General features: G+C 28.5%; 4 protein-coding genes and 1 long non-coding RNA gene across 7 annotated transcripts; 2 read left to right on the plus strand and 3 right to left on the minus strand.

The window, feature by feature from the left end:
- Window positions 1-260: 260 nt before the first annotated feature.
- Window positions 261-3515, minus strand: LOC112747356 (probable mannitol dehydrogenase). Its single transcript, XM_025795335.3, has 5 exons — window positions 3321-3515; window positions 2179-2292; window positions 1479-1992; window positions 782-935; window positions 261-567 (listed from the first exon to the last, which is right to left on the minus strand). The coding sequence occupies exons 1-5, from the start codon at window positions 3419-3421 to the stop codon at window positions 362-364; spliced, it is 1089 nt and encodes a 362-aa protein (XP_025651120.1). The 5' UTR covers window positions 3422-3515; the 3' UTR covers window positions 261-361.
- A 1778-nt stretch (window positions 3516-5293) lies between these two features.
- Window positions 5294-6724, minus strand: LOC112747359 (uncharacterized). Its single transcript, XR_003174876.3, has 2 exons — window positions 6522-6724; window positions 5294-5805 (listed from the first exon to the last, which is right to left on the minus strand). It is a non-coding gene; the product is annotated as an uncharacterized lncRNA (long non-coding RNA).
- A 2454-nt stretch (window positions 6725-9178) lies between these two features.
- On the plus strand, window positions 9179-11273 carry LOC112747358 (8-hydroxygeraniol dehydrogenase-like). The gene is made up of 5 exons (XM_025795337.3): window positions 9179-9479; window positions 9671-9784; window positions 9858-10371; window positions 10729-10882; window positions 10970-11273. The coding sequence occupies exons 1-5, from the start codon at window positions 9385-9387 to the stop codon at window positions 11176-11178; spliced, it is 1086 nt and encodes a 361-aa protein (XP_025651122.1). The 5' UTR covers window positions 9179-9384; the 3' UTR covers window positions 11179-11273.
- A 4026-nt stretch (window positions 11274-15299) lies between these two features.
- LOC112747354 (probable mannitol dehydrogenase) lies at window positions 15300-17775 on the plus strand. Its single transcript, XM_025795332.3, has 5 exons — window positions 15300-15511; window positions 15590-15703; window positions 15934-16453; window positions 16781-16934; window positions 17014-17775. The coding sequence occupies exons 1-5, from the start codon at window positions 15414-15416 to the stop codon at window positions 17217-17219; spliced, it is 1092 nt and encodes a 363-aa protein (XP_025651117.1). The 5' UTR covers window positions 15300-15413; the 3' UTR covers window positions 17220-17775.
- On the minus strand, window positions 17097-24098 carry LOC112747351 (uncharacterized). Of its 3 annotated transcripts, none has more exons than XM_072218447.1 (17): window positions 24064-24098; window positions 23607-23695; window positions 22478-22517; window positions 22046-22167; window positions 21564-21614; window positions 21259-21372; window positions 20797-20916; window positions 20583-20718; window positions 19912-20088; window positions 19273-19419; window positions 19080-19186; window positions 18740-18833; window positions 18509-18650; window positions 18251-18410; window positions 17884-18000; window positions 17668-17794; window positions 17097-17588 (listed from the first exon to the last, which is right to left on the minus strand). In XM_072218447.1, exons 2-17 carry the CDS (start codon window positions 23672-23674, stop codon window positions 17328-17330), a joined length of 1983 nt encoding a protein of 660 aa, XP_072074548.1. In that variant the 5' UTR covers window positions 23675-23695; window positions 24064-24098; the 3' UTR covers window positions 17097-17327. The 3 variants fall into 3 exon arrangements, with proteins under 3 accessions (XP_072074548.1, XP_025651115.1, XP_072074549.1); XM_025795330.3 differs by lacking the exon at window positions 24064-24098 and adding an exon at window positions 23853-24038; XM_072218448.1 differs by lacking the exons at window positions 22046-22167; window positions 24064-24098 and having other exon boundaries at window positions 23607-23658.
- Between the last annotated feature and the right edge of the window lie 1690 nt (window positions 24099-25788).

Genomic DNA, 25788 nt, shown 5'->3' on the forward strand with positions numbered 1-25788 from the left:
AATTCAATTGAAAGAACTTATTCAACCTTTTATCTAATTCTTTGATACAACAAAAAGAGATTCACTCAAATTTATTTGTTTATACAATAATTTTATTACGAAACTAAAAAGTATTTTGACACTTTTCTATTCTTTATATACGATGACTATAATAGTTTAAGAGGTATTATAATTTTTTATTAGATAAAAATAAAAAAAATTAAATCTACTAATATAAAGTCTAATATAATAACTAAATAAAAAAATCAAAATATATAAAATTAAATTAAATACTTTAATATTTAAAAATATAAACTAATTAATAACTAATAGATAATACTGGATCTCTTCGAAGAGAACCAAGTACATTGTACTTGTATGCTTAAGAGGTTGGCTTGAGTGTGTTTCCAATATCAATCACAAATCGATACTTCACATCAGCTTTGGCGAGGCGTTCCATTGCAGTGTTCACATAATCAATCGCAATAACTTCAATCTCAGGCTTCACATTGTGTTTAGCAGCAAAATTAATCATTTCTTGTGTTTCCTTCAACCCTCCAATCAGACTACCGGCTACGATTTTTCTCCCTAGCAATACGAGAAACAATACTTGTTAATATCAAATTTTGTGTTAACTTGATATGCGTTAATGTTACAAGTTTGACATTAAGCAAATAAGTAATAATCTTTTGAAGATTATATCTTTGTGAGCTTAAGTAATAATAGTAGTAAATTTCCGAATTCACCCTTTATAATTACATACACAACTTGTGGAAATATTATGCATGTACATAACACATACCCTTAAGCAAAGGAAAGATTGGTAGTTCTAAAGGCTTTTCTGGTCCTCCAACCATTACTAATTTTCCATGAGACTTCAGCAAACCAATAAGAGATACCAGGGGATGAACAGCAGATACTGTGTCGATAATACCATCCAAGGTTTCCATTGCGGCCTATAAAATAATAGCAAAATTTTTTTAATTAATTTTCAAAATTATTTTTAATTGAATTTGTCTTTTAAAGATTTTAGTCGTTCTATCACCTTCACTGTGACATGGACACCACACTAACCACAAACACACATAATTTTAATTGGCTGTTAACATGATAAATTTATAAAATTAGATCAAATTAATCTCAAATTGAAAAGTTAATTTGATATAATTTCATAAATTTATCATATTAATAGTCAATTAAGATTATTAGATATGTGTATGTGGTGTCATTATCAATAACAAAATAATAAAAAGACTAATAATATAACCAACTTAAAATCTTTAAAAAACGAATTTGATTAACCAACATTTTCTTTTAACGATAAACTTGACAATTTAGTTTCTTACTCTAATATAAAAATATTAAAAATCACATCCAATGAAAATAGATTAAATGAAAAGAATATGTAATATTAAAAATTTATAGACCTATTGACCGTAGTGTTTTGTCTCAATATATAAAAAAGTATTTATTATTGAAAGTTTGAAACATTAGTGCACCTGGATTTGATCTTGGTCACGACTTAACAAAAATGAATCAGCGCCCAAAATGTTTATTGCTTCGTCCTTTTTATTAGGTGATGTACTGATGACGGTAACCTTAGCTCCAAAAGCTTTAGCAAACTTGACTGCCATATGGCCCAGCCCACCAAGCCCAACAACACCCACATGCAAACCAGGCTTATCAAGCCCATAATATCTAAGTGGGCTATAAACTGTGATCCCAGCACAAAGGAGAGGAGCAGCAGCAGCAAGAGGCAATGCTTCGGGAATGCGAATCACAAAGTGTTCATCAACAACCATTGAATCAGAGTAGCCTCCATATGTGATAGTACCATCAATGTATTTGGCACCATATGTAAAAATATTTTTTGGGCAATAATTCTCAAGATCTTCTACACAGTTTTGGCAAGTGCGGCATGATTCAACCATGCATCCCACACCCACTTTGTCCCCAACTTTATATTTTTGTACTTTGCTTCCCACTTCTGTCACTACGCCAGCTACTTCGTGCCTGTTTATTTTGTACACAATTTCTTCATATTTATTAACTCAATTCAATTAATGCTATGAAAAATCAACTTTGGTACATAACCATAATTGTTTGAGATTTTTAGTAGATATATATAGCAGCATCCTTCGTATATATAGAAAGCAACTAAATAAATTATTAATAGAAAGCAATAAAATTAAAGCATACCCAGGGACCATAGGATATATGGCATTGCCCCACTCGTTTTTTACCATGTGCAGGTCTGAGTGGCATATTCCGCAGTATAACACTTTGAATGCCACGTCTTTCTCTCCTGTTTCCCTGAAAATTTTGACCATTTATAAAGCTAATTAATTAATAAGTAACTATTAACATATAATTTGGAACATTTGAAATCAAATTTCATTATCAATAGGGGTTGTCAGGACCTGCAGCATGACTTATGTTTGGTCTGATCTGATTTTACTTGTTATAAAATAAGTATAGAGTCAAATTTTTATAAAAGTCATATTATATTAATTGGCCAAATCCAAATTTATTAATTAATTTTATTGACATGTTAAATCTATTTGACTCTATTAATATATAATTATATATATAAATAATTTTTTATTATTAATAAAATTATAAGATATTTTAAATTTATTATATTTAATTATAAATAATTTTGTATATTTTAAACAAAGTTTAAAAAAATTTATAAATATTAAATATAATATTTTATATACAAAATATATTTATTAATTTTTTTTAAATAATATTTTTATTTTTGTAAAAAAAATTAACAGGTCTTTTTACAAGTTTTAGGTCAGGCCAAACTTAATATTTTAAAAAAGGTCTATAGTAAATTTTAGATTAGACTCGGATCAATTAACTACATGACAGACTATACCTATTAAAAATAAAGTCTAGTCTAACTTGGTCTATTTCCACCCAAATTATTAGTATACGATTTTGTATTAGTTCAAAGGCAAGTAAATAGATTAGAGGATCAGCCAAATTATTATTGATTGATGCTGATTGTGAATTTCCACAAGAAGTAATTAGTAATTCAATTAAATAAGAGTGTTATTTTTATTTCAATTATTGAGAAAAGAAAAAACAACATGCCTGTATTTGCTGCGGGTGCAAAACTTATTTCTTAATAAGTTCATATTTTATTTGATAATTAAAAAAATAAAAATCTAAATTGATTCATACTGAATTTTATAATCAATTATTTTGATGTCCACCAAATTTTAGTAATTCAATTAAATAAGATTTTTCGACAAAAACAAAGTGTCCGATTAAAAAAAAAGTTATTTGTTAATAATAATAATAATTACAAAGAGGAAAGAGGGGTAGTTAACCTTCTAGAGAAATTGAAAGGAGAGAGAAAACCAGAAGTATCCCTAGCTGCCCATCCAAATGCCTTCCTAGGATGCTCAAATTCAGGTTGCTGTGATGCCATAATTAATTTGAGTCTTCTAATTTATAATTCAACAACAGAGAACGATATAAGTGTCAGTGTGTCACTTAATAAGTGTGGTGATTATGGATGAACTAAAAGCTAAAGAGCTAGCGTTGCTTATATAATGCGACTATGCGAGAGTGAGGTTTTAGCTTACGTATTTGCTGACGTTGTCGACGATGTTTTAATTTTGATTAAGGTGACAAAATTTGTGTCGTGTACTAATTTTCCGATGCTTGTGTAAGTTGGTTTATTAGTGGTTCCCACCAATGTTAGGTAACCTTTAGAAGAGAGCCAGAAATTGAGAAATTAAAATTGAAATATTGAGTGATAAAAGTTGAAAAATAAAAATTAAAATAAATTTTAATAGTGTATTTAGTATAAAATATGAAGTAGAGATTAAAATAAAAATAAAATTTTAAAGAATAAAATTGAAATTAATTAATTAAGATAAGGGTATTTTAAATATAAAATGTTATTAAAATTTAAATTTATGTTTTTAAAAAATTCAATTCTTTATGTATTTATTTTTTAAAAATATTGAAATACTAAAATTTTAGAAATAAAAATTAAAATTTTAATATTAATTTTCAGACTAACAAATATAATATTAAGTTTTAGTCTCTTAATTTTATATATCTCAAAATAAATACTACTTAAAAAAAAGCTATTACTTAAGAATGTGAATGCAAATTTCCAAAAGGTTGGGAATATTTTTCTATTTTCGAAAGTCCGTTAATATGTATCATTAGGGTTGGAAGTGAGTCGAATTGAGTTGAGTTAAACCAAGTTCGAGTTCGACTCACGAAAATTAAACTTTGCTCACGGCTCGAGTCATTAACAATCGAGTCTATTTCGTAAGCCAAACACAACTCAACAAAAACTCACGAGTTGACTCAAATAATAGGAACATAATTTATAATTGTATATCAATAAATTATAACTTATATATATTAAAAATATTAAAAAAATAAATATATATTATCTATCTATCAATAATAAACTTTTTATTTCTGTTCTATATCAAAATTATATATAAAAAATAACTATAAAATTTTAAATAATTATATATATATATACACGTTGACCTATATTTTTAATATTATATATATAATTAAACCAATTCACAAACTAATAAACTGAAATTATTTAAATTTAAATTTAATTTATTTAATTTATGAATTTAATTTTAAAATTAAATTCAATAAGCATAAATTATTAAATTATTAATAAATCGAACGAGGCTCAATCGAATTCTAACTTGCTCACGAATTTAACTTTTTTCCCTTTCAACCTTAAGTATCACTGTCACCCTACCCAACAATAAGGCGGTGGTTAACGAAGAATTCAAAGTCTACCCAACATATGTGATCTTAATGAATACACGATCAAAACGTTCAAAAGGGTCACATTAATTGTACACGTGTATTTCATTTGAATGAATATTATTCCATATACTTTTTCTTATGAAAAAGCATAGGTCTGAAAAGTAATTAACTTCATGCTTTCTCTATCATTTTTATTTTTTGGTGCTGTATATCAAGGTAGTAAATTCGTAATTTTTATTTCGACTCGATGAGTTGGCATAAAATCGTAATTCGTAGAATTGTAAAACGAAACATAAATATAATTCGTAAATTATATAAATATATATATATAAAAAGTTATACCATAAAATTAATTTAAGATTAATTCAATATAGTATATATATGAACATATCATAATATGTTTATTAGGATATGAATATGGCCAATTTATTATAAAGCATTGTATGTAAAAACAGAGTTAATCATCGAAAACAAAGTTTGAGTATATATGTCATGTACATAGTGTATAACATCAAATGCATTTTAAATCATCCGTCAATATATATGAACATGAATACAAGAATATAATTTCAATATATCAACCAAAAGAGAATTTAATATAACATATTTTTAGAATATTAGAGTAGTAACGCAGAAGAACAATCATGAGGTATGACCTCCTGAGTACCTAAGAACACCACATATAAAAACAGAACATAAAAGTAGAAAACAACACAACGACATAATTGGCAAAGCGGTGATTCGGCGAGGCTTAGTAGGGACTAGAAAGACAGAAGCATTCACTGGAACAACATTGACGGTGACAAGTAGCAAGCTTTGGCGAGAGCAAAAGAGAAGGAAGAGATTGAGTCATCGAGAGATTGAACGAAAACAAAAAAAAGCCTCCCACGATTAAAATTTTAGGAGTCTAAAAGGGACAGAAATGACACCTGGGGTTTCATCATTCTTCACCACTAATTGAGCTAAGAAACCATGCTTCTCCTCAGTCTGCTTCCTTAGATGCTACACGACAAGAAATCTACGATTCTAGCAAGCCGGCGTTTTTGCTCGGCGATTCTGCATGAACGACTACTTTTCAGAACGAAGACTAGAATCGAAACGAGAGGAAAAGATAAAGTCGCAAAATCGTGCGATTCAGCGAGTTGAATCGCGATTTTGTCTACCTTACTATATATACGAATTTTATTATCTATCTATTATATATTATTAAAATCAAATTTTGTTAATTAATAATATAACTGATGTGATATATTTTTAAAGGTATTATTTATTTATTTTTTTAATTTATTTAAATACGTTAATTAATTAATTAATAATTTGATTCTATTAAAATAAATATCCAACTATTTAACATTTTATTTGACCAAATTAATTATAATTAATCAATTACATTAATTATTTAATTTGACTAAAATAATTAAATAAATTAATTTGATTTTAATTTGCATTAATTTTTTATTTTATGTATTTTAATTAATGATTTTAAAAAGTAAATTATTTATTTGATTTGACTAAGATAAATATCAAATTGTTTAATATTTTATTTGACTATATTAATTATAACTAATTAATTATTTAATTTGACTAAAATAAATAAATTGATTTATTTTAATTTGTATTAATTTTTTTGTCTTATGTATTTTTATTAATGATTTTTAAAAGTATTATAATTTTATATGATATATTATAAGATATTTTTATTTATTTAACTTACTTGATTGAGCTAAATAATTATAATTAGGGGGGAATCCGTTAGAAATGATGACTCTTACCAGGGATGCATCCATAATGGATAGAGTCGGCTATTCGAGCACTATTAACCTGTGAACCACCAGGGCATATACAAAACTTGGTCTTGTAAAATCTCTTTTGATATACCAGATGTCAGTAGCCCTACTAATTCTATTGTTAGAAATGTCAAGTTCAGTGTCATTTTCCATACACGTGCAAGAATGACTCTAATCTTAGAGTTACGATGACCAGCCAAAATCCAAGATTAGTCCTGCATAGCCATATTTACAAAGGTTGAGAGTGAATAAATATTAATGTAGACACGTTGTCTAATCATCTTAAAGCATGAGCTATACATCAATATTCTATGTACTAGCAAACTAAATAATCTAAGATCACTAATAAACCTGTTGTTTGAATACTGAATTACGTATCACTCTCCATACGATTGTACAAGAAAATAATATATGTATTTTAAATATAGTTCATGCAGGATCAATAATTAAACTTGATCTATGTTTTTCATTGCATACGGAGATTATAAGTCATTGGTGACAGTAATACTTTTCATCTCTTTGCAACTAATGTCTCTCCATGGAAGATATTACAAATAACATAATATTCAGCTATGTTACTAAAAATTCAACTGAAGTGCAACTGCAGCTTAAGGTTATTTAGAAATTGAAGACCTGTGTGTTATGAGTTATGACCAATTTCAAGATTCAGGATTCTATTCATTCCTGGAAATATCAAGTAATTAGCAATTTAGCATCATTGTCAAGTGGCCATAAAAAGATTAACAGACAATCCAAAACCAAAATGCAGGATAATAATAAGTCATCTGAACATACATATTCCAATTCCAGTTCATAATCAAGTAATTAACAACAGAAGGCAAAAGAGCATATTATGTCTTAAATCTTCACCTGTTTCTATATCATTCCTCCAGCTGAAGAGCAAAGGCTGTAGTACTTGAGGAGAGCAACATCTTTGTGTGGAATGAATCCAACATCATAGCTAGGGAGCACACTGCTCGAATGTATTTTTGATAAGAAATGGAAGCCTTCTGTTGCTCTTACACAACATCATGACAAGTGACAAAGAAGTGATCAGCACCAAGGTTCTGTTCCAATAAGGATATTTGCTATTAAGCCTCCACGTAATTTTGGACAATTATTGTCATATTATCATAAGATGTGCCTGCATAATAATATACAACCATGAGAAGCACTCCATACAAGAAGCAGGCACTTAACCATACAAGCTTAATATAACGTGTTATTCATGTTTCATTACTCATTGTTTCCTCTTTCAATGTGAATCCACGGTAACACATTAACAAATCTTGAACAGTTATAAACTGCCATCATCGAGTCGCACAATGTATATGGAGACCAGGAAGATGTAGCCTCAAATAAGGTAAGAAAGTGAACATGTGAATAGAGAGAATAAATAGCATTGAATTAAGACACGCACGCACAAAGGCTAAAAGCAGATCCTCAGTACAAACATGAATAAGGAACTCGCAGAAGCAAAAGCTAAGTTCAAAGCATTAAGGAAAAGAATTAATAAACAAACCTAAGCATAAATCCACCTGTAAAAGAGAAACAGAAGTAGCCAAAATAAGATCTGTGCATCTTCCATGATGGTTCAACTATCAAAATGATCATAATTCTACTACATGAAATTTCAGTCCTAATTCTTCACCGAAGGCAAAAAGGTGATCATCAAGACATTCATAAAACCACAACTCCAACAATTGATATTTCCAACACATATTAGCTAGCATCTTAAGTAATATCACTACTAGTGCTAATAATAACGCATATCCGAAACAAAGTTCAAACACTTTGCATATCTCATTCCTTATTCACAAATTAATCCTTAAAAAACCATTCATTACCATTATTAACATATTACATAACAACACAGTATTGGACTAAGACATCAACAAATGCCACAACCTTCTCAGATCTCAATAGAACAACACTTAAAAAATGCAACGCTCTATGCAACAAAGTTCTACACATTCTTGTAAATACAGTTTAGTTGAACTAATCAAGACATTGCAAAAAAAAAAACTGAAAATGTTTACTTGCACGCATCTTATGACAGAATTGTATGAAGAAGAGTTCTGATCGGATCGAGGTTGAACTGCTTCCAATGTTCTGAAAAATATCCTCACTGCTATTTAGTGAGCTTCTAGTGTTTGATAAAATGTCTTGATCTCATCAGGATATATATAAACTTGAATTCTCATCATTCCGTATTAACTTGAAAACGGCAGTTATATATCAGAAATCTTTTCTTTTCTATCGTTCATAATATTATATTTTATAACTTAAATTAAAAATAAATAATTTTCAATAAGCACAAAAAATAAATTAAAAATTTTGTTCGATAAAACAATTTTAAAATTTAACACTTCATGTCAGTATCTTACTGTTTTTTTTTGTTAATAACTTATGGAATAACTTGGACAGAAATTAAATTAATTTGACTGATGAAACTAAATCTTGAAAATTACTTTGTATATATGTTATAAAATCTGGAGAATAAAGCATCTGATTTGGTTAAATATTATCATAGAAAAAAAAAATACATTTATGTACATACTATTTTTAGAATGTTCAAAATCTTGTCTTTCCTATTAAAAGGATGTTTCACTTTTCATATATCAAGGGTGAGGTCAAATATCCATACCTAAGGTAATTAACTACTATGGCACCATATGATTCATAAGTATTAGAGCCACATGCACACATGCACACACATTCAACTATAAATTGGCCCATTCAATATTTGAATTCCGATCTCCCTTGCGTTTGATACGTTCTTCTCATCACTTTGATAATTAATATAATTCCTCTCTCATTATCAAGCAATCGGTATCTGATCTGATCTATGGCGTCACCAGAGACGGAGCATCCAAAGAAGGCTTTTGGATGGGCAGCTAGGGACCCTTCTGGGGTTTTATCCCCTTTCAACTTTTCCAGAAGGTACCCCCATTCATGTTTAATTTCTTGTGAACAATAAAATCTAGGGTTAGTGAGACATTAGCTTTTGGAGCAGATCAAAACGTACAAAACCTGAGAGCAATGTTAATTAATTCTTGATAATTGCTTAGCTAGCTTCATCAAGTGATAACGAAAACTAAATTATATATTTTGTTAAACGGAAATTTGTCCAGGGAAACTGGAGAGCAAGATGTGGCATTCAAAGTGATGTACTGTGGAATATGTCACTCGGATCTTCACATGTTAAAGAACGAATGGGGCAATACCACTTTCCCTATAGTACCTGGGTATGTTAATCTTCAAAATTATTTTGTTTCTTATTAATCAAAACAAATAACAACACATACATTTGATTTACAGGCATGAGATTGCTGGAGTAGTGACAGAGGTAGGAAGTAAGGCACAAAATTTCAAAGTTGGAGACAAAGTGGGAGTGGGAGTGTTGGTTGGATCCTGCAACTCATGCCAAGGCTGTGCTGCAAATCTTGAAAATTTCTGCCCGCAAATGATCCTAACATACAGTGCCAAGAACAAGGACGGCACCATCACCTACGGAGGCTACTCTGACTCAATGGTAGTCGATGAACGCTTCGCCATTCGCATCCCGGATAACCTTCCACTGGATGTGGCCGCTCCGTTGCTTTGTGCCGGGATCACGGTGTATAGCCCTCTCAGATATTTCGGACTTGACAAGCCTGGTTTGCACGTCGGTGTGGTTGGTCTTGGTGGATTAGGCCATGTGGCCGTTAAGTTTGCCAAAGCTTTTGGTGCTAAAGTAACTGTCATTAGTACTTCCCCTAACAAACAAAAGGAAGCTATTGAACGTTTAGGAGCCGATTCGTTTCTCTTAAGTAAAGACCAAGATAAGATGAAGGTACATGTATTTTATTTTTACTGAAAACTCAGGTACAACTCAGGTGCAGTCGACTTCATATGAAGTTGATAATTGAGAGTCATTAGATAATGGTGAAAAGTCACGTGAAGTCGGCTTCACGTAAAGTTGATACCTGAGAACCGTTAGATGGTTTGACTGATTTGACTAAATTTTTATCTATCGGCTCTTAGATATCAACTTCACGTGAGGTTTCACCTTAGATAATTTGACTGAATTGAATAAATTAACTCTTAACTATCAACTTCACGTAAAGTTAACTACACCTGAGTTTCCACCTTTATTTTTATAAAAAATGTTATGTAGTTTAATTCATTTCTAACAAGTTTCATTTTCTAGGCTGCAATGTATAGCTTGGATGGTATTATTGACTCAGTTTCTGCAGTGCATCCTTTGGCTCCATTGCTGGCTCTATTGAAGCCTAATGGAAAACTTGTGATGGTTGGTTTACCTGAAAAGCCTCTAGAGTTGCCAATATTTTCTCTTTGTACGGGTAAGACTATGTTAGAAACAAATAATAACCAATTTATTAAACATGCCATTTAATAGAGGATTAATTATTAATGTTTGGCATTTGAAGGAAGAAAGATGATAGCTGGTAGTAGTATTGGAGGGTTGAAGGAGACACAAGAAATGATTGATTTTGCTGCTAAACATAACGTGAAGCCTGAGATAGAAGTTATTGCAATGGATTATGTAAACACAGCAATGGAGCGCCTCGCAAAAGCAGATGTCAAGTATCGATTTGTTATTGATATCGGAAACACTCTCAATGCCACAACCTCTTAAATACCAAAATATGCATCATTAACATTTTAAGAGTCCTTTTTTGATCTTTCTTTTTATGTTGGGGAATAATAATATATAGTAAGTAAGTGAGCTAAGTTAAATGGTATTCCATAGCCGATGTTAAAATTAGTTTTTTACTGCATTTTAAGGAGATGTTGGAAGACATTACAATTTAATCGTTATTGCCTCTAGTCTTCAAATTATGGAAACTTTCTTTGCTATATTCATCGTCAGGTGACGCTTTATTGGCCTGGTTAAGAAGGAACGCAAATTTTCCTCCATAAAAGAAAAATCATGTGTGACATTTAAAAATAGGTTACAAAAAGATAATGAATTTAAATTTAAGTAAAACGTGATACACATTTTTCACACAATTATATGCAATGGCACTCGATTGACATGGTGTCCAGTTCTTCAGTAACAAATGCAAATAACCCTAGGGATGTAGTGCTTTCATTTAAAAAATTATTAATTAAATACCAACATTAAAAGTTACAATAAAACTCAATATTCAAGCAAAATACTTAACCAAGTTTAACCAACTTGTTAAAACAACTTTTCATCAAATCACACAACTCCTTTTTCTTCTTTGTTTCATTCTCTTTCTCCTCCTTCTCCCAAATTTATGCACATAGGTTCTTCTTCTTCTCCAATATTGCATCTTCTTTTTCTTTTCCTTTTTCATTATCGTCATCACTAATAACACCAACATTTTACTAACATCTTTATTAATTCTGATTTTCTCTGATGCCATGATTAAATGATTTCGGTTTATTTGTGTATTAATTGAGGTTCACTTGATGCTGCTGATAAGTATTGACCAAATTTTTTATTCTTCAAGTAATTTCGGTTCATTTCTTAATTTAATTGAGGTTCATTTGGATTCAAAAATAAATTCGATGTGTTTTTGTTAATCATTGAGTCTTTTTAACTATTTTTTCAAATCTGAACTAATTTTGATCCATTTGTGTGCTAATTGAAGTTCACTTACTGCTGTTGATAAATATTGACCAAGTTTTTTAGTAAGAAAAATGAAATTATTCATTATCACTTTATTCATCAATGGCAATAGATTTCACTCATTCTATTTAATTAGTTCAATTTTGAACAAGCAGTCAATAAGACTCAATCATCAATAAAAATACATCGAATTTATTTTTGGATCCAAATGAACTTCAAATAAATTAATAAATGAACCAAAATTACTTAAAAAATAAAAAACTTGGTCAAAACTTAATAGCAACATCAACTGAACCTCAATTAACACATAAATAAACCAAAATTAGTTCAATTTTAAACAAGTAGTCAAAAAGATTCATTCATCAATAAAAACATATAGAATTCATTTTTGGATTCAAATGAACCTTAATAAAAAGGAGGAAAAGAAAAAATGTAGTAACAACAATAACAATAAAATAATGATGATTGAGAAAAGAAATGCAAAGAAGAAAAAGAAAAGCGAAAAAGAAGAAGGAAGAATGCGAAGAAGAAGAAGGAGGAATCTAAAGACCAAAAAGAAAGAAAGCGAAAAAAAGAAGAAAAAACGCAAAGAAAAAAAATGTAAAGACGAAGACGAAAAAGCATTATTAAAACGCGCATATATATATATACACTGATGTAATAAAAGTAATTTTTATTGAATTTGAATCTATTTAGTTAAACTTAGATACAAAATATTTAGATATGTAGTTCGACTCAGTTACAATAGAATTAGGTGTTATATATTATCTAGTGATGTATCAACTTTTGAATTATTTTCTGTAAATAAAACAAGCTATTTGTAGGAAAAAACTTATTATAATACATATTTTAATTTTTTTGAACTATTTCCGTGCTATCATTAAAAATATTGTTTAAATATTGATGTAACATATATCATTGCATCAATTATTTAAAAATTAATTATCTGACTAATTTTTTAAGTAATATGATTTATAATACACTTCTCTGGCTAACTATGAAAACTGAATATATTATTGGCTAAATCGAAATACTACATTATAATTGAATAGATTTAACTGAATGCTAAAAGCTATTTCAAAGATAAAAAGTATCTTCGGGTATATAGATATTTTATTATGAAAATTATATCCTAACATGTACAACTTTTAATAAATTTCTAGTTGCATGGCTTTATTGTAACTAATGAAAGATAGACACTTTGTTAAGTTGTCGTGTTTGCGTGTTGAATATATTTTATATACACGATATTTATTGATATTTGTTTGACATACGTGTCTGCTAATTGTATCTTAGTAAAAAATAAAAAATTCTGTTTCGAATATGTTTGAATACACCTAAATTCCATCATGTATTAACGTGTCTAATTTTATTCTTAACATATATTTTTAAAATAAATTTAAATATAATATATATTATTATTTATTAAAACAAAAAATATTTTAAAATTTTATATAATTAAAATAAGACATTATAAATAATTAAAAAATTAATTTATATTTTAATATTAATAAAATATCAAAATATCATTGCAATTTATTTAAGAAATATTTTATATTTTATATGTATGCGTATTCCCGTATTTTATAAAATTTTAAAATTTGCATATATTCTATATCGTGTATTGTATCCTGTGTCCATATCAATATCCATGCGCCATAGATTAGAACCAACTGTTCAAGACTAATAATAATAATATCTTCAGGGTATTTATGGGGAAGTAGTGTTCTTGTTAGCGGGAGATAATAATAAAGTATAATTCTATCGTCTCCATTATTAGGCCAATAATTAGCTTTTAAAAGGAAACAAACGAACCTGTTTGCTTGTTGGAAGTTTCATCACTTGCTGACTCATATTTTGTCGTAATTTTCAGTTAAATTATTTCTTTATCCTTTTCATATGAGCTTTTAGTTAAGCAAGTTGTTCAAAGTTTATTATTCTCAACGGCCAATATTAATTTAAAATTAAACGAGAGGCTATAGTTCTATGACGTTAAAACATCATTAAAAAAATGCTTTTGATAGGCTGCTTCAATTTTTCTGTTAGTTGATATATAATTATTTTACAACTTGCAATTTAAAGTTTCATTTCAAATGTATAATAAGTCTAGGGCCTAGGGACAATGCGTATAAATAACACATATCGTTGACTCTAAAACCTACTTAAGTAATGCAAGTTTTTCCTATAGCGGAAAATGTTATTATTGTTGTCAATATCATGTACGATAAATTTTGAATTCTATATTCTATTATTATCATTATAATTATTAAATGGAGTTGGTGTAGATATCTTACATCATAGACAGACTTTTCTTATGTTCTTGTTTTCATGGTTGTTAGATAAGGTGTAATATAATGCTTTTTATCTTTGATGACAATGTTAACGTGACTTTATAAGATATTTTTTGTTTTGGTTTTGCATTTGGTTAACAACCCGTTAATATTCTTCCGTTTTTCTCTTTCTTCTCCTCTTACTTAGTCTTTATTCATCTACTACAATATTGTAAATTAATTGTCTAAAAAAAATTGTGATCTTAGATAGTTGTAGGTTTTGAGTTTAATTCTTCCATATGTTATCAAAAGAATTTTTTTTTTCAGCATACAAGAACAACGATAAAAGATCTCTGATCTCTCGTAATTCAAAATATGTGTGAGATGCAGGTATATTTGTCAAAAGAAAAATTTTTGTTCAGTAATTTTTAATATTTTTTTTCACTATCATTTAATTAATATAAATACTAAATTATCAATTAAAAAAAAGAATTATACGATTCTATAGAAACACGTCAAATACAAATTATGTGTATAAATTTTAAAAAATATAAATATAAATTATATTTTTTATATATAAAATTTTTGTAAATATATTTATATATTATTATTGACAAAAAATAATAATATTTATTGATTAGGTAACATTTTTCTTTTAAAATAGGGGAGTAGATTCTTTCCAATAAAAAAAACTGGATGCTTTACAATGTGTAATCTAACCTTTCATTGTTTTTTCTTTCTTATTTAATTTTGATCTCACTTAAAAAATTAAAGATAAAAAATCATACTTTATTCTCTCAAATATTTTTTTCACCGGAGAGAATCCATTTTCCTTAAAATAGTACCCCATATATAAAAGTACATTGGTTACCAAAGACGTAATAAACAGTACTACTACCACACAAATAATTACTATAAAAGAATAGATATTAAGGAGGTTTTATGCAATTGGATCCTGATTAGTTTCAAGTATATTAGAGATCAGATACTAATCATACTATAATAATGGCAACACAAGCTGAATTTGAGCATCCTAGAAAGGCCTTTGGATGGGCAGCTAGGGATACTTCTGGTGTTCTCTCACCTTTTAATTTCTCTAGAAGGTTTGCTTCACTCATATCAAGTTTTTCAATTGATTTCTTGCAACTTCATTAAGAATTGGTTTGTCAAACTTTTTGCAGGGAAACGAGAGAGAATGACGTGGCATTCAAAGTTTTGTATTGTGGGGTATGTCACTCTGACATACACATGCTGAAAAATGAATGGGGCTTTTCCCTATATCCAATAGTTCCTGGGTAATAAATAATCCTTCATTTTAGTTATGTATTTAAAATTTGGTAGAAACTCAGGTGTAGTAAACTTCACGTGAAGTTGATACTTAAGTGTTGTTAGATGATTTGACTAATTTGACTAAATTTTCATCCAACGACTCTCAGATATCAACTTCACGTAAAGTCGACTTTACCTGAATTTTCACCTTAAAAGTTTTGCATATTTTGAATGTGTTCTTCTTTAAAACATGCAGGCATGAGATTATAGGCACAGTGACAGAGGTGGGAAGCAAGGTAAACAAGTTCAAAGTTGGGGACAAAGTTGGTGTTGGATGCATGGTTGGTTCTTGCCGCAAAAACACATGCAGAAACTGTAATGATGCTCTAGAGAACTATTGTCCACAAATGATTCTCACATATGGTGTCAAAGACACTGATGGCACCATCACCTATGGGGGCTATTCTGACTTAATGGTTGCTGATGAAAACTTTGTGGTTCGAATTCCTCAAGGCTTTCCTCTTGATGCTGCTGCTCCTCTCCTTTGTGCCGGGATCACAGTGTATAGCCCTCTTAGATATTATGGGCTTGACAAGCCTGGACTCCATGTGGGTGTGGTTGGTCTTGGTGGGTTAGGTCACATGGCTGTTAAGTTTGCCAAAGCTTTTGGGGTTAAGGTAACGGTCATCAGCACCTCCCCTGAGAAAAAGGACGAAGCAATTCAACTTTTAGGAGCTGATCACTTCCTTATAAGTCGTGACCATGATCAGATGCAGGTGAATGTTTGAATATAGAATAAATTATTATTTATATCCATAAAAGATACAGGCGCTGATAAATGTACCCATAATAAAACAATAATTGTAACAACGGAAGATGACGTCGTCCGTGTGCCAAGCGTATCCAGATGTTGGTTACGTAATTAATCTGTTAGGATATTCTTGACACACGGAGATCATTTTCCGTGGTTACAATTATCGTTTTATTATTATATAGGTATATTTGTCGTCTGTATCTTTCATAGTTACAAATAATAATTTATTCTTTGAATATATTTGGATAGTTTATTGAATAAATATTTAAAGTTTGTGTTAATTTTGCAGGCTGCAACGGGCAGTTTTGATGGTATTATTGACACAGTTTCTGCCTTCCATCCTTTATTGCCTCTAATTAGTTTATTGAAGTGTCACGGGAAGCTTGTAATGGTTGGTGCCCCGGAGAAGCCTCTAGAGCTGCCAGTATTTCCTTTAATTATGGGTATACATAATTAATTAATAATAATACGTTACAAGTTATGGTGTGGCCTTAATTAAGTGATGATTATTTTGGGATGCAGGAAGAAAGACAGTTGCCGGTAGTACCATCGGAGGGATGAAAGAGACACAAGAGATGATTGATTTTGCTGCTAAACATAACGTGAAACCTGAAATTGAGGTTATTCCTATTGATTATATTAACACAGCATTGGAGCGTCTACTCAAAGCTGATGTCAAATATCGTTTTGTCATCGACATTGGAAACACTCTAAAACCTTCCACTTGAAGCATTTACTGTCATATCTTTGTGTTTTGTGTATTTAATATATATTTTATTCTAAATACGTGGCTGATATTGTATCTACTATGCACTTCCTTTCACTACTACTACAAGTTAGTGATCAAATCCAGGGGATGAAGGTGGAGGACCTTCTAAGCGGATATAATCATACATGACTCCTTCAAATGCAGTTAAAGCTTTAGATTGCTTCAAATAGATGATGTTCTTTCCTTTCACCAAATGCTTCCCACTTACACCTATGCTATAGAGCCTATACAATCCATGGATGCCATGCCTTGCTATGGCATTGTCTCCTCCTACTTGTCCTGTTGTGAAGTGTGCAGGATTTGCATTTTTAGGGTCATTGAACCAAACCTGAAATAAAATCCATTTCGCACTTGTAAACTATGTTATCTAATTAAGCATAACCAAAAGAAATGTTAAATTACTGAACCTGCAATTCAGCTTCAGTTGAGGATGCCAAAGCCAGTTGTAGTGTGTATATTCCTCTGGATGTGACATTTGGAAGGTCAAATACAATTTGCCATGTGCATGGTCTGTATTTCTTCTCTCCTATTTTCCTACATACATAACACAACACAATTTAGAGTTAAAAGTTAACATATATAAGTATATAACTCCAATATATAACACTGTTAACAGAACTTACCTTGTAACATGAGCAAAGTACCAATCCTTGCGATAGTCATTAGCACCAACAACGAATACAAGATCATTATGTGGATGTAATTCGGCGTAACGTTCCCACAATCCATATTGCCTAAATCTGTTACAGTTGTGGAAACAAATTTAATTTGTCTAAGTAAAAGGAAAACAAATATGTAATAATAATAATTATATTTTTTAACACGTCTCTTCACGCAATAGCTTCTTTTGGATTTTTATAAATTTTGTTAATAATTTTTTTTAGAATCAATAAACATTGAATTCTAAATCTTTTAGTTAAAAATAAAAGTTCTGATATCATATTATAAAACTAATTATCCTTAAAACTTAAGCCAATAGAAAAAAAATACTTGTCAATGGTGTGATTCCTGTATAAGTTGTTGATGAGCTTAGGGTTAGCGTCTGGCACAAAAAATTCAGCAGCTAAGCGATCAGGAATTCCAATCTCCCAAAGTGTTGGACCATTTCTTGGAGGATTATACACAAGTGTATTCAAGTTGGTGGAGCATCCTACATGCACAGTCCATATATGCAAGTGAAACGTTTCTTCCATAACAAGTTAATTATGTGCAATAGAAATTATTAAGTGTTTTTTAAAGATATTGTACCTGGTGTGATGGTTATTGTCTTGTTGTATTTGTAGTCTCCAATAAAACCAGGAACCCATGCATACAAATTGTAATCACCGGGTACAATATTGTTGATTACAAAATTACCATTCTTGTCGGTTCGAGTCCAAAATTGATAACCCTGTAAATGCATTCGAATTATTTCTATTAAGTACAACTAGAATATGTAAAATTATTCTTATTGCTTTTATTAATAACATAAATGTAGACCTTGCTTTCTTTCTGCCATGATCCAGGATCTCCAGGTAAACCTAAACCAACGTACGCACTGTTAGCATTTTGAAGGCTCTGTCCTTTCATGAACCTATCAAAAGCAAGTACATTATTCATATACTGTATAATCACATAAGGTTTAAGTTTTCCAAGACCTAAAAAAAAATAGGTTAAAACTCGTGCAGAATGAAGTCAACTTCACGTGAAATTGATAGTTGAGAATCATTTAATAATTTGACTAAATTTTCATGTAACGGCTTTCAGTTACCAACTTCTCCCCCGTAAAATTAATTGCATGTGTGTCTCCACTTAAAAAAAAAAAGTGATTTTTGCATACCTATCTTGGACTTGCAACCTTCCTGATATTGTTCCACGTTTATTGGCTGGAATGAAATCGATTGATCGAGGGAAATTATATGGCCAGCTTTTGGCTTCATTGGATTGCTACATAATTGTGAAAAAAGAATGATTAAGAATTATTACTATATACGATATAACAAATTTTGAAAGATAATTTAATATATAAGTACCTTTTGTACGGCATCTAACCACAAATTTTGATTACTTGGACCAGAGTTGAGGTAGATAAAAACAGGGCCAAAAACCTTCTTATAAAGTTCCCCTTCCTGAAATTTCATATTTACCTCCCTTCCAGCATAGTGGTTGCTCACAAACATCTACACATGTTGAAAATATCAACTTTGTTATTTGATTAATTGATTTCGTTCATGCAATGATGCATGGGTAATTATTATTAACATTTTTTTCATGGACAAGTATTCGCTTCAGTCTAATTTAATAATTGTATCGGTGCTTAATTTTACAACATAAATTTTTTATTTTAAAAAGTTACCAAAAATAAAATTTAATTTTAAAGTCACATAAAAACAACTTAATCATAGTTTGAAAACTCTTTTTTTACTAATATTTTAAAAAAAAACTAATTAATTTTTTAATTAGTCAATATTAAATAATTTTTATTTAAAATTCTTTTAGTTTTTATCTTTTTTAGAAGGATTCATAATTTAAGAGTAGGACTTAAATTTTAAGACTTATGATGTAGTATTTAGGATTTAAAATAGAATTAAAAATAATTTTAAAAGATTAGTATATTGACCAAAAACTTATCTATCCAATTATTATTTTTTGGAAAAAATAAAACTTCTTACCGAGAGGGCAATTGGGCCAACATGAGAGGTGAGATCTTGCTTGATAGGCCCACAATTGCGGAACTCATTGCTGGGTGTTAAGATCCAGAAACCGACACGTGGCTCAGAATATGGGCTTGTCCAACCGTTAACCTTGTTGTCTTGAGTCTCAATTGAGTATTGATACTTGTCATCCACCTGACCCCAAAATCACACCATAATAAATTAATAATAACCGTTCATCGAAAAACAAAAATTAATTATAACCATAATATCACTATCACAAAACTATTTTTTTCATAGAATAAAGATGAGTAACATATTCTAATGTTTTCGTTTTTGAAATTTTTTTTTAATTTGAGATGAATTAAAATTAAAAAGTTTGATTTCTGTATTTTAAATTTTTTATTTTTTTAAAAATATAATTTTTGTATTTTTTAAAAATCAGACCACTTTAAATTAAATAGATCATATTTAAAATTAGGTAGAAATTCAGGTGCAGTTGACTTTACGTAAAATTGGGAGCGGTTAGATTATTTGACTAAATTTTTATTTAATGGCTCTAAACTATCAACTTCACATAAAGTCGACTGTACTTGAGTTTTCACCTTAAAATTAACATACTAACAATTCATAATCTGAAAAAATATCATTGTGAATTCAATATTAAAAATAAAAAAATACATTGATACCTCTCTAAGAAAATTTCGTTGTAATGGCTTGGTTAAGAGAACGGCTTCAGGATAATCTAGGGTTTGACCATTTTCTCTATCTGCCATAGATGGCATCATCCTCTGCCTTGTGTTTGATATAGCCATATAACGAAACCTGATATCATCATGTGTTGGTATTATTTTCCTCTGCTAAGCACAAATGATTTAATTTAGCACATTAAGGTGAGATCACCTGTCACGGGCGAGCTTGAAAACAATCCTAATTTGATCAATTTCCACAGCTGGAAATCCCTCTACACGTTCCAATATTACATATGGATAAAACCCAGAATCCCCTCTTCTCAATATATACCTGCAAATTCAATTAACTTAATCTTCTGCATAATATTATTAGTAGTATTTAGTGCAACTCAAATCAAAGTTTTCATACTGATGAAGTAAAATGTTTTACATATGCAATCAACATAAAAAAAAAAAATGAAAACTCAGCTGTAGTCGACTTCACGTAAAGTTGATAACTAAAAGTCGTTAGATGATTTAATTGATTTGACTAAATTTTTATCTAACCGTTCTCAACTATCAACTTCATGTGAAGTAAACTGCACTTAATTTTTCACTAGAAAATAATTATTTGTGCTGATGCGATATTACGTAATACACGTGTAACTGTATAAACATGCTACGTACGATTCACCTTATGTCTATATTGAAGGGGACACCACCATCTGAGGGTGACCATGTTCTTGTAAATGAAACTTCCACCATATTCTGGTCCTGTGCTATGACTTTAAAATCTGTCGTCTCGGTTCTGCAGTATTATTGTTGAATCTTAATTCTCATGATATTTTTAATGCATACAAATTTACATTTTTTATATAAAATATTTAATTATAATATTTTTTAGAAAATGTTGAACACTTTTTAAAAATAGCTTATTATATATTAATGATACGAAGACATGAATGAAATAATTAAGAGGACACTGAAATATGCGTGTACTTTGGTTCGCCGCCAGATTCTCCTGGTTCATTTGTGACAAAGTCCACGTACCTACAAATATGAAGGCCCACTATCAATTTAAACATTATTTAGGTTGAATTTAGATAAACATTTTAATTAAGTTATTTTAAAAAAAATAATTTAATAATTATATTAAAAGTAATTTATAAATAAATTATTTTGTGATTAAGTTTTAATTTTAAAAGTGTTTATTTTATAAAAATATGATAAAAAATAATATTATAAAAAATTATTTTTTTATTTTTTTATAAATTTTTAAATAGCTTTTTAAAAAATTATAATTTAATTTTAAAAATTATATCAAATATTAATTCTACTATTTTTTATAAGTTAAAAACTCAAAAAAATTAACAGGCCCTTGTATATGTTAATCCAAATTTAATTTCATGACACAATAAAGCATATTAGATCAATATCTAAGCAAAGTTTATTTATTTAAGATAGATTGAAGAAATAGATACCCTCTATCCTTTTTATCATTTCGAGATTCAAGTATGGTGTCAATTCCATTATATGATATTTCAAGAATATAGCCCCCAGGCTTTGCCAAAGTGATGGAAACGATACCGTTTTGAAGGATCACCTGAAACTCCAAGTCAATTGTGTGATGAGTGTACTCATAATAAGACATTTTTTTATTTTGTGTAGTAAATTTTTATAAAATATTTTAACTATTAATTTTGATAAAATATAAAAAGGAAAAAAAAGCAAAATATAGTAAAATGATACGGCCAAAAAATTTTCACATTATGACGTAGTTAAGAAGTTTCTTTATAAAAATAATAAAATAATAAATTAATTGATATCATATTTTATGCGATAAATGTAACAAAATTTCTTAAGCTTAAATACAATACTTAATAAGAAAATCAAATTAAGAACTTTTTTATTACCCGATCAGGATTTTCAGTATTCAGAATAACCGGCGATGTTCTTCAGCGAGTAGAAGCCATGCATATAAAAAGGAAATAGTGAAAATAAGGTAAAAAAATAGTTACAAGAATTCTGTTGTCATTTTAATATGATTTTTTTTTTCGAAATATCTTTTGATTTTGAGAAATCAGTCCTACATAAATTAACAAGAAAAAAAAAGAAGTTTTTGGCATTGCATTAAACATCTAGTAAACTTGTAAATTTAAACCATAAAATTTATTTGAAGTTTTGAACTATTTCATACATGGTGAAAATTCAGGTGAAGTCGACTTCACGTGAAGTTGATATCTGAGAAGCATTAGATGAAAATTTAGTCAAATCAGCCAAATCATTTAATGATTCTCAAGCATTTACTTCACGTGAAGTCGACTGCACCTGAATTTCCACCCTTCATACATACTTGTCAAAACCATAAAAGTAATGTTAAATAATATTTTACGAATAAATAAAATGAATCATTTTAACTCTACAAATAAAAAGAAATAAAAATCACATATATTTAATTTTAAATTTTCAATAATTAAATTATTTTACAATAAGAAAATATACAAAGGGAATATACTCCTAGAAAACAAAAGAGGCAATAGTAGGGGTTTTGGTAAAGCACTCTTTCAGCATGCGAGAAACACGATGATCAATTCATGCCATATGCAAGTAGACAAATAATGTTCTTCACCAAAAATAAAAAATAATAATTTAAAAAAATTACATGAGATTTTGAAAGCTTTCACCATGTGATTAATTTAGAAGAAATGGGAGTCTGCTTTTATTTCTCCATATCCGTTACTATTTAAGTACTTATGATTATATTTCAGGTTTCAGGAATATAAAGATAGAAGTAATTAATCTATATATATATATATATATATATATATATATATATATATATATATATAGAACGTTTTCCTTTTGAATGCTTATGCTTGCCGTTACTTAATTTGTTTAACGATGAGTAATAACGTACAAAAAATCATAAGCTAAGAAGGAAAGCATCATTTGTATTAGTTTAACAAAGAATCAAGCGTCAAAATATTTTTAATTTTTGTAAAAGAAAAAGAATAATAAAGGAATGAAAGTGTTAGAGAAAACCTAAATGAGCTCTTCACAGAAGATGCACCCAGCAAGAAGAAAAGCAGTGCAACGTATACCACCTTCATCTTCTTGCCAATGTAATAAACCTGCAAATTAAATTAAATAATATAATTTTTTTCATAGCTTCATTTCATATCTCTAATAATTACCAAAATAAACTTGTATTATGATCTCAATTGAGTAAACCACAGGAGCAGGAAAAATTTTTTTCAGTGACATGCATTGTGAAAAAAATGTACTAACCTTTGAAAATCAATAATTAATCTCTTTATGATGTATGAAAAGATCATCATGAGAGAAGAGACGAAAATATTTATGCTCTATTTATATGAATTTTGGTTGGAATGACTTCTTCTAACTCTATATATATATATTGTCACTGAATTCTCTTTGGAACTTCAAAGGACCTTCATATATTAATAACTTGAAGGCTAAAGTGAATATTATATATTACCTATATGTATATGCAATAGTGTGTGTGAGTGAGAGAGAGAAGGCAACTCAAGAAACAACTTTAACTTGTCTATGATATAGCCACGTTTTATAGAGGGAGTTACCAAATAAAGACGTTTAAAACGTCTTTTTTTAAAGATATTTTTTAGTAATTAAAATTTAATACATATAATCAATTAAATTATGTTATTTTTGTTAAAATTAGGTTATACAAATTAATTTAACCAAAAAAATGGTGAATTAAATTTTGAACTGAATCTAAATTAATATTATTTTTTATAGAAAATGACTATAATACTTTTATTATAAAAATAACTAAAATATTCATGTTATGTATATTAATTTTGAGAATAGTAAATTATAGTCAATTACTTCTTGCCGTCATAGGATTAGGATTTAGAATTCTCAATAAATATATATATATATATATATATATATATATATATATATATATATATATATATATAATAGGAGTATTTTAGTTATTTTCTATAAAAAGAGTATTATAGTCATTTTCTATAAAAAAAATTTTAAATTGGTTCAAGATTTGATTCACCATCTTTTTGACTAAATTAATTTATCTATGGCTTAATTTGACAAAAATAACACGGTTTAATCGATTATATATACTAAATTTAATTATTAAAAAATATCTTTAAAAAAATATTTTAAACATCTTTATTTGAGTGATTTCCTTTTATAGAGTGCCTTTTTCAAATTTCAATTGTTTTTTTGACAAGAAAGCAAGAGTTACCTTGAACCATGGACTAGATTCCAAATGTGGGTACAATAGTATTTCAAAATGATATGAGAATAGATGATTTCGGAAAGAAGATTTTATGGCATGATAAAAGGAATTAAAAAGTACTATCCAATTGTGTTGATTATATATATTTACAAAGGAAAAAATATTTTTAAATTCTGCCAAATAATTATTAGGTTTACTTTTATAGTAAACCAATCAAATTTATTTTTTTGGAAGTGATTAAATATTTATGTAGGATTATTTTATATTGAAAATACATAACAATTAGCTTAATCAATCATTGAGGACACATGTCAAAGATGTTTGATTCTTTTTCAGAAGACAATGGAAGGAAAGGACATGGAACATATAGTGCACAAACTCTATAAATAGTACAACCTAATGGTTAGTGCATCAATTGCTAAAAGTTCTTTGTTAACTAGTTTTTAAGAAGACAGTAATAATATACCTATACATTTGGCTCTTATAACTTGGGAGAGAATATAATGATGAAACCAATGATGAAAATTAAAAGTTTATTATAATATAAATTTTTATTGTATTTATTTATAATTATTAATGATTTTAATTGCATTTGTTGATGTTAATATTTGACCAACGAATTAGATTAAAAAAAATAAATATGTAGATGGTTCTTTTGTTCATTTAGAATACTTTTTTAAATTTTCTATATATCAATAAAATATAATCATGATCAAGGTCAGAGTTAAAGTTATTTATGATCGTTAATTTGAGTATGAAAATAATAATTTTTAAGATTTTATTTAATATTTTTGTTTAAATTAATTTTTATGTAAAATTTATTATAATAAGATAAATAAGAATGGACGGAATTACTGTTAAAGCTACAACAAATTTTAAGAAGAATAAATTATCACTTTTATTTTTATAAAAATTCAGAATATTGATAAATTTATTGATGAATGAACGAATTAACTTTGTCTTACAAAAGATGATTTT

The sequence above is a fragment of the Arachis hypogaea genome, chromosome 15 (genome assembly GCF_003086295.3).
Source record: "Arachis hypogaea cultivar Tifrunner chromosome 15, arahy.Tifrunner.gnm2.J5K5, whole genome shotgun sequence".
In the NCBI taxonomy this organism is placed as follows: Eukaryota; Viridiplantae; Streptophyta; class Magnoliopsida; order Fabales; family Fabaceae; genus Arachis; species Arachis hypogaea.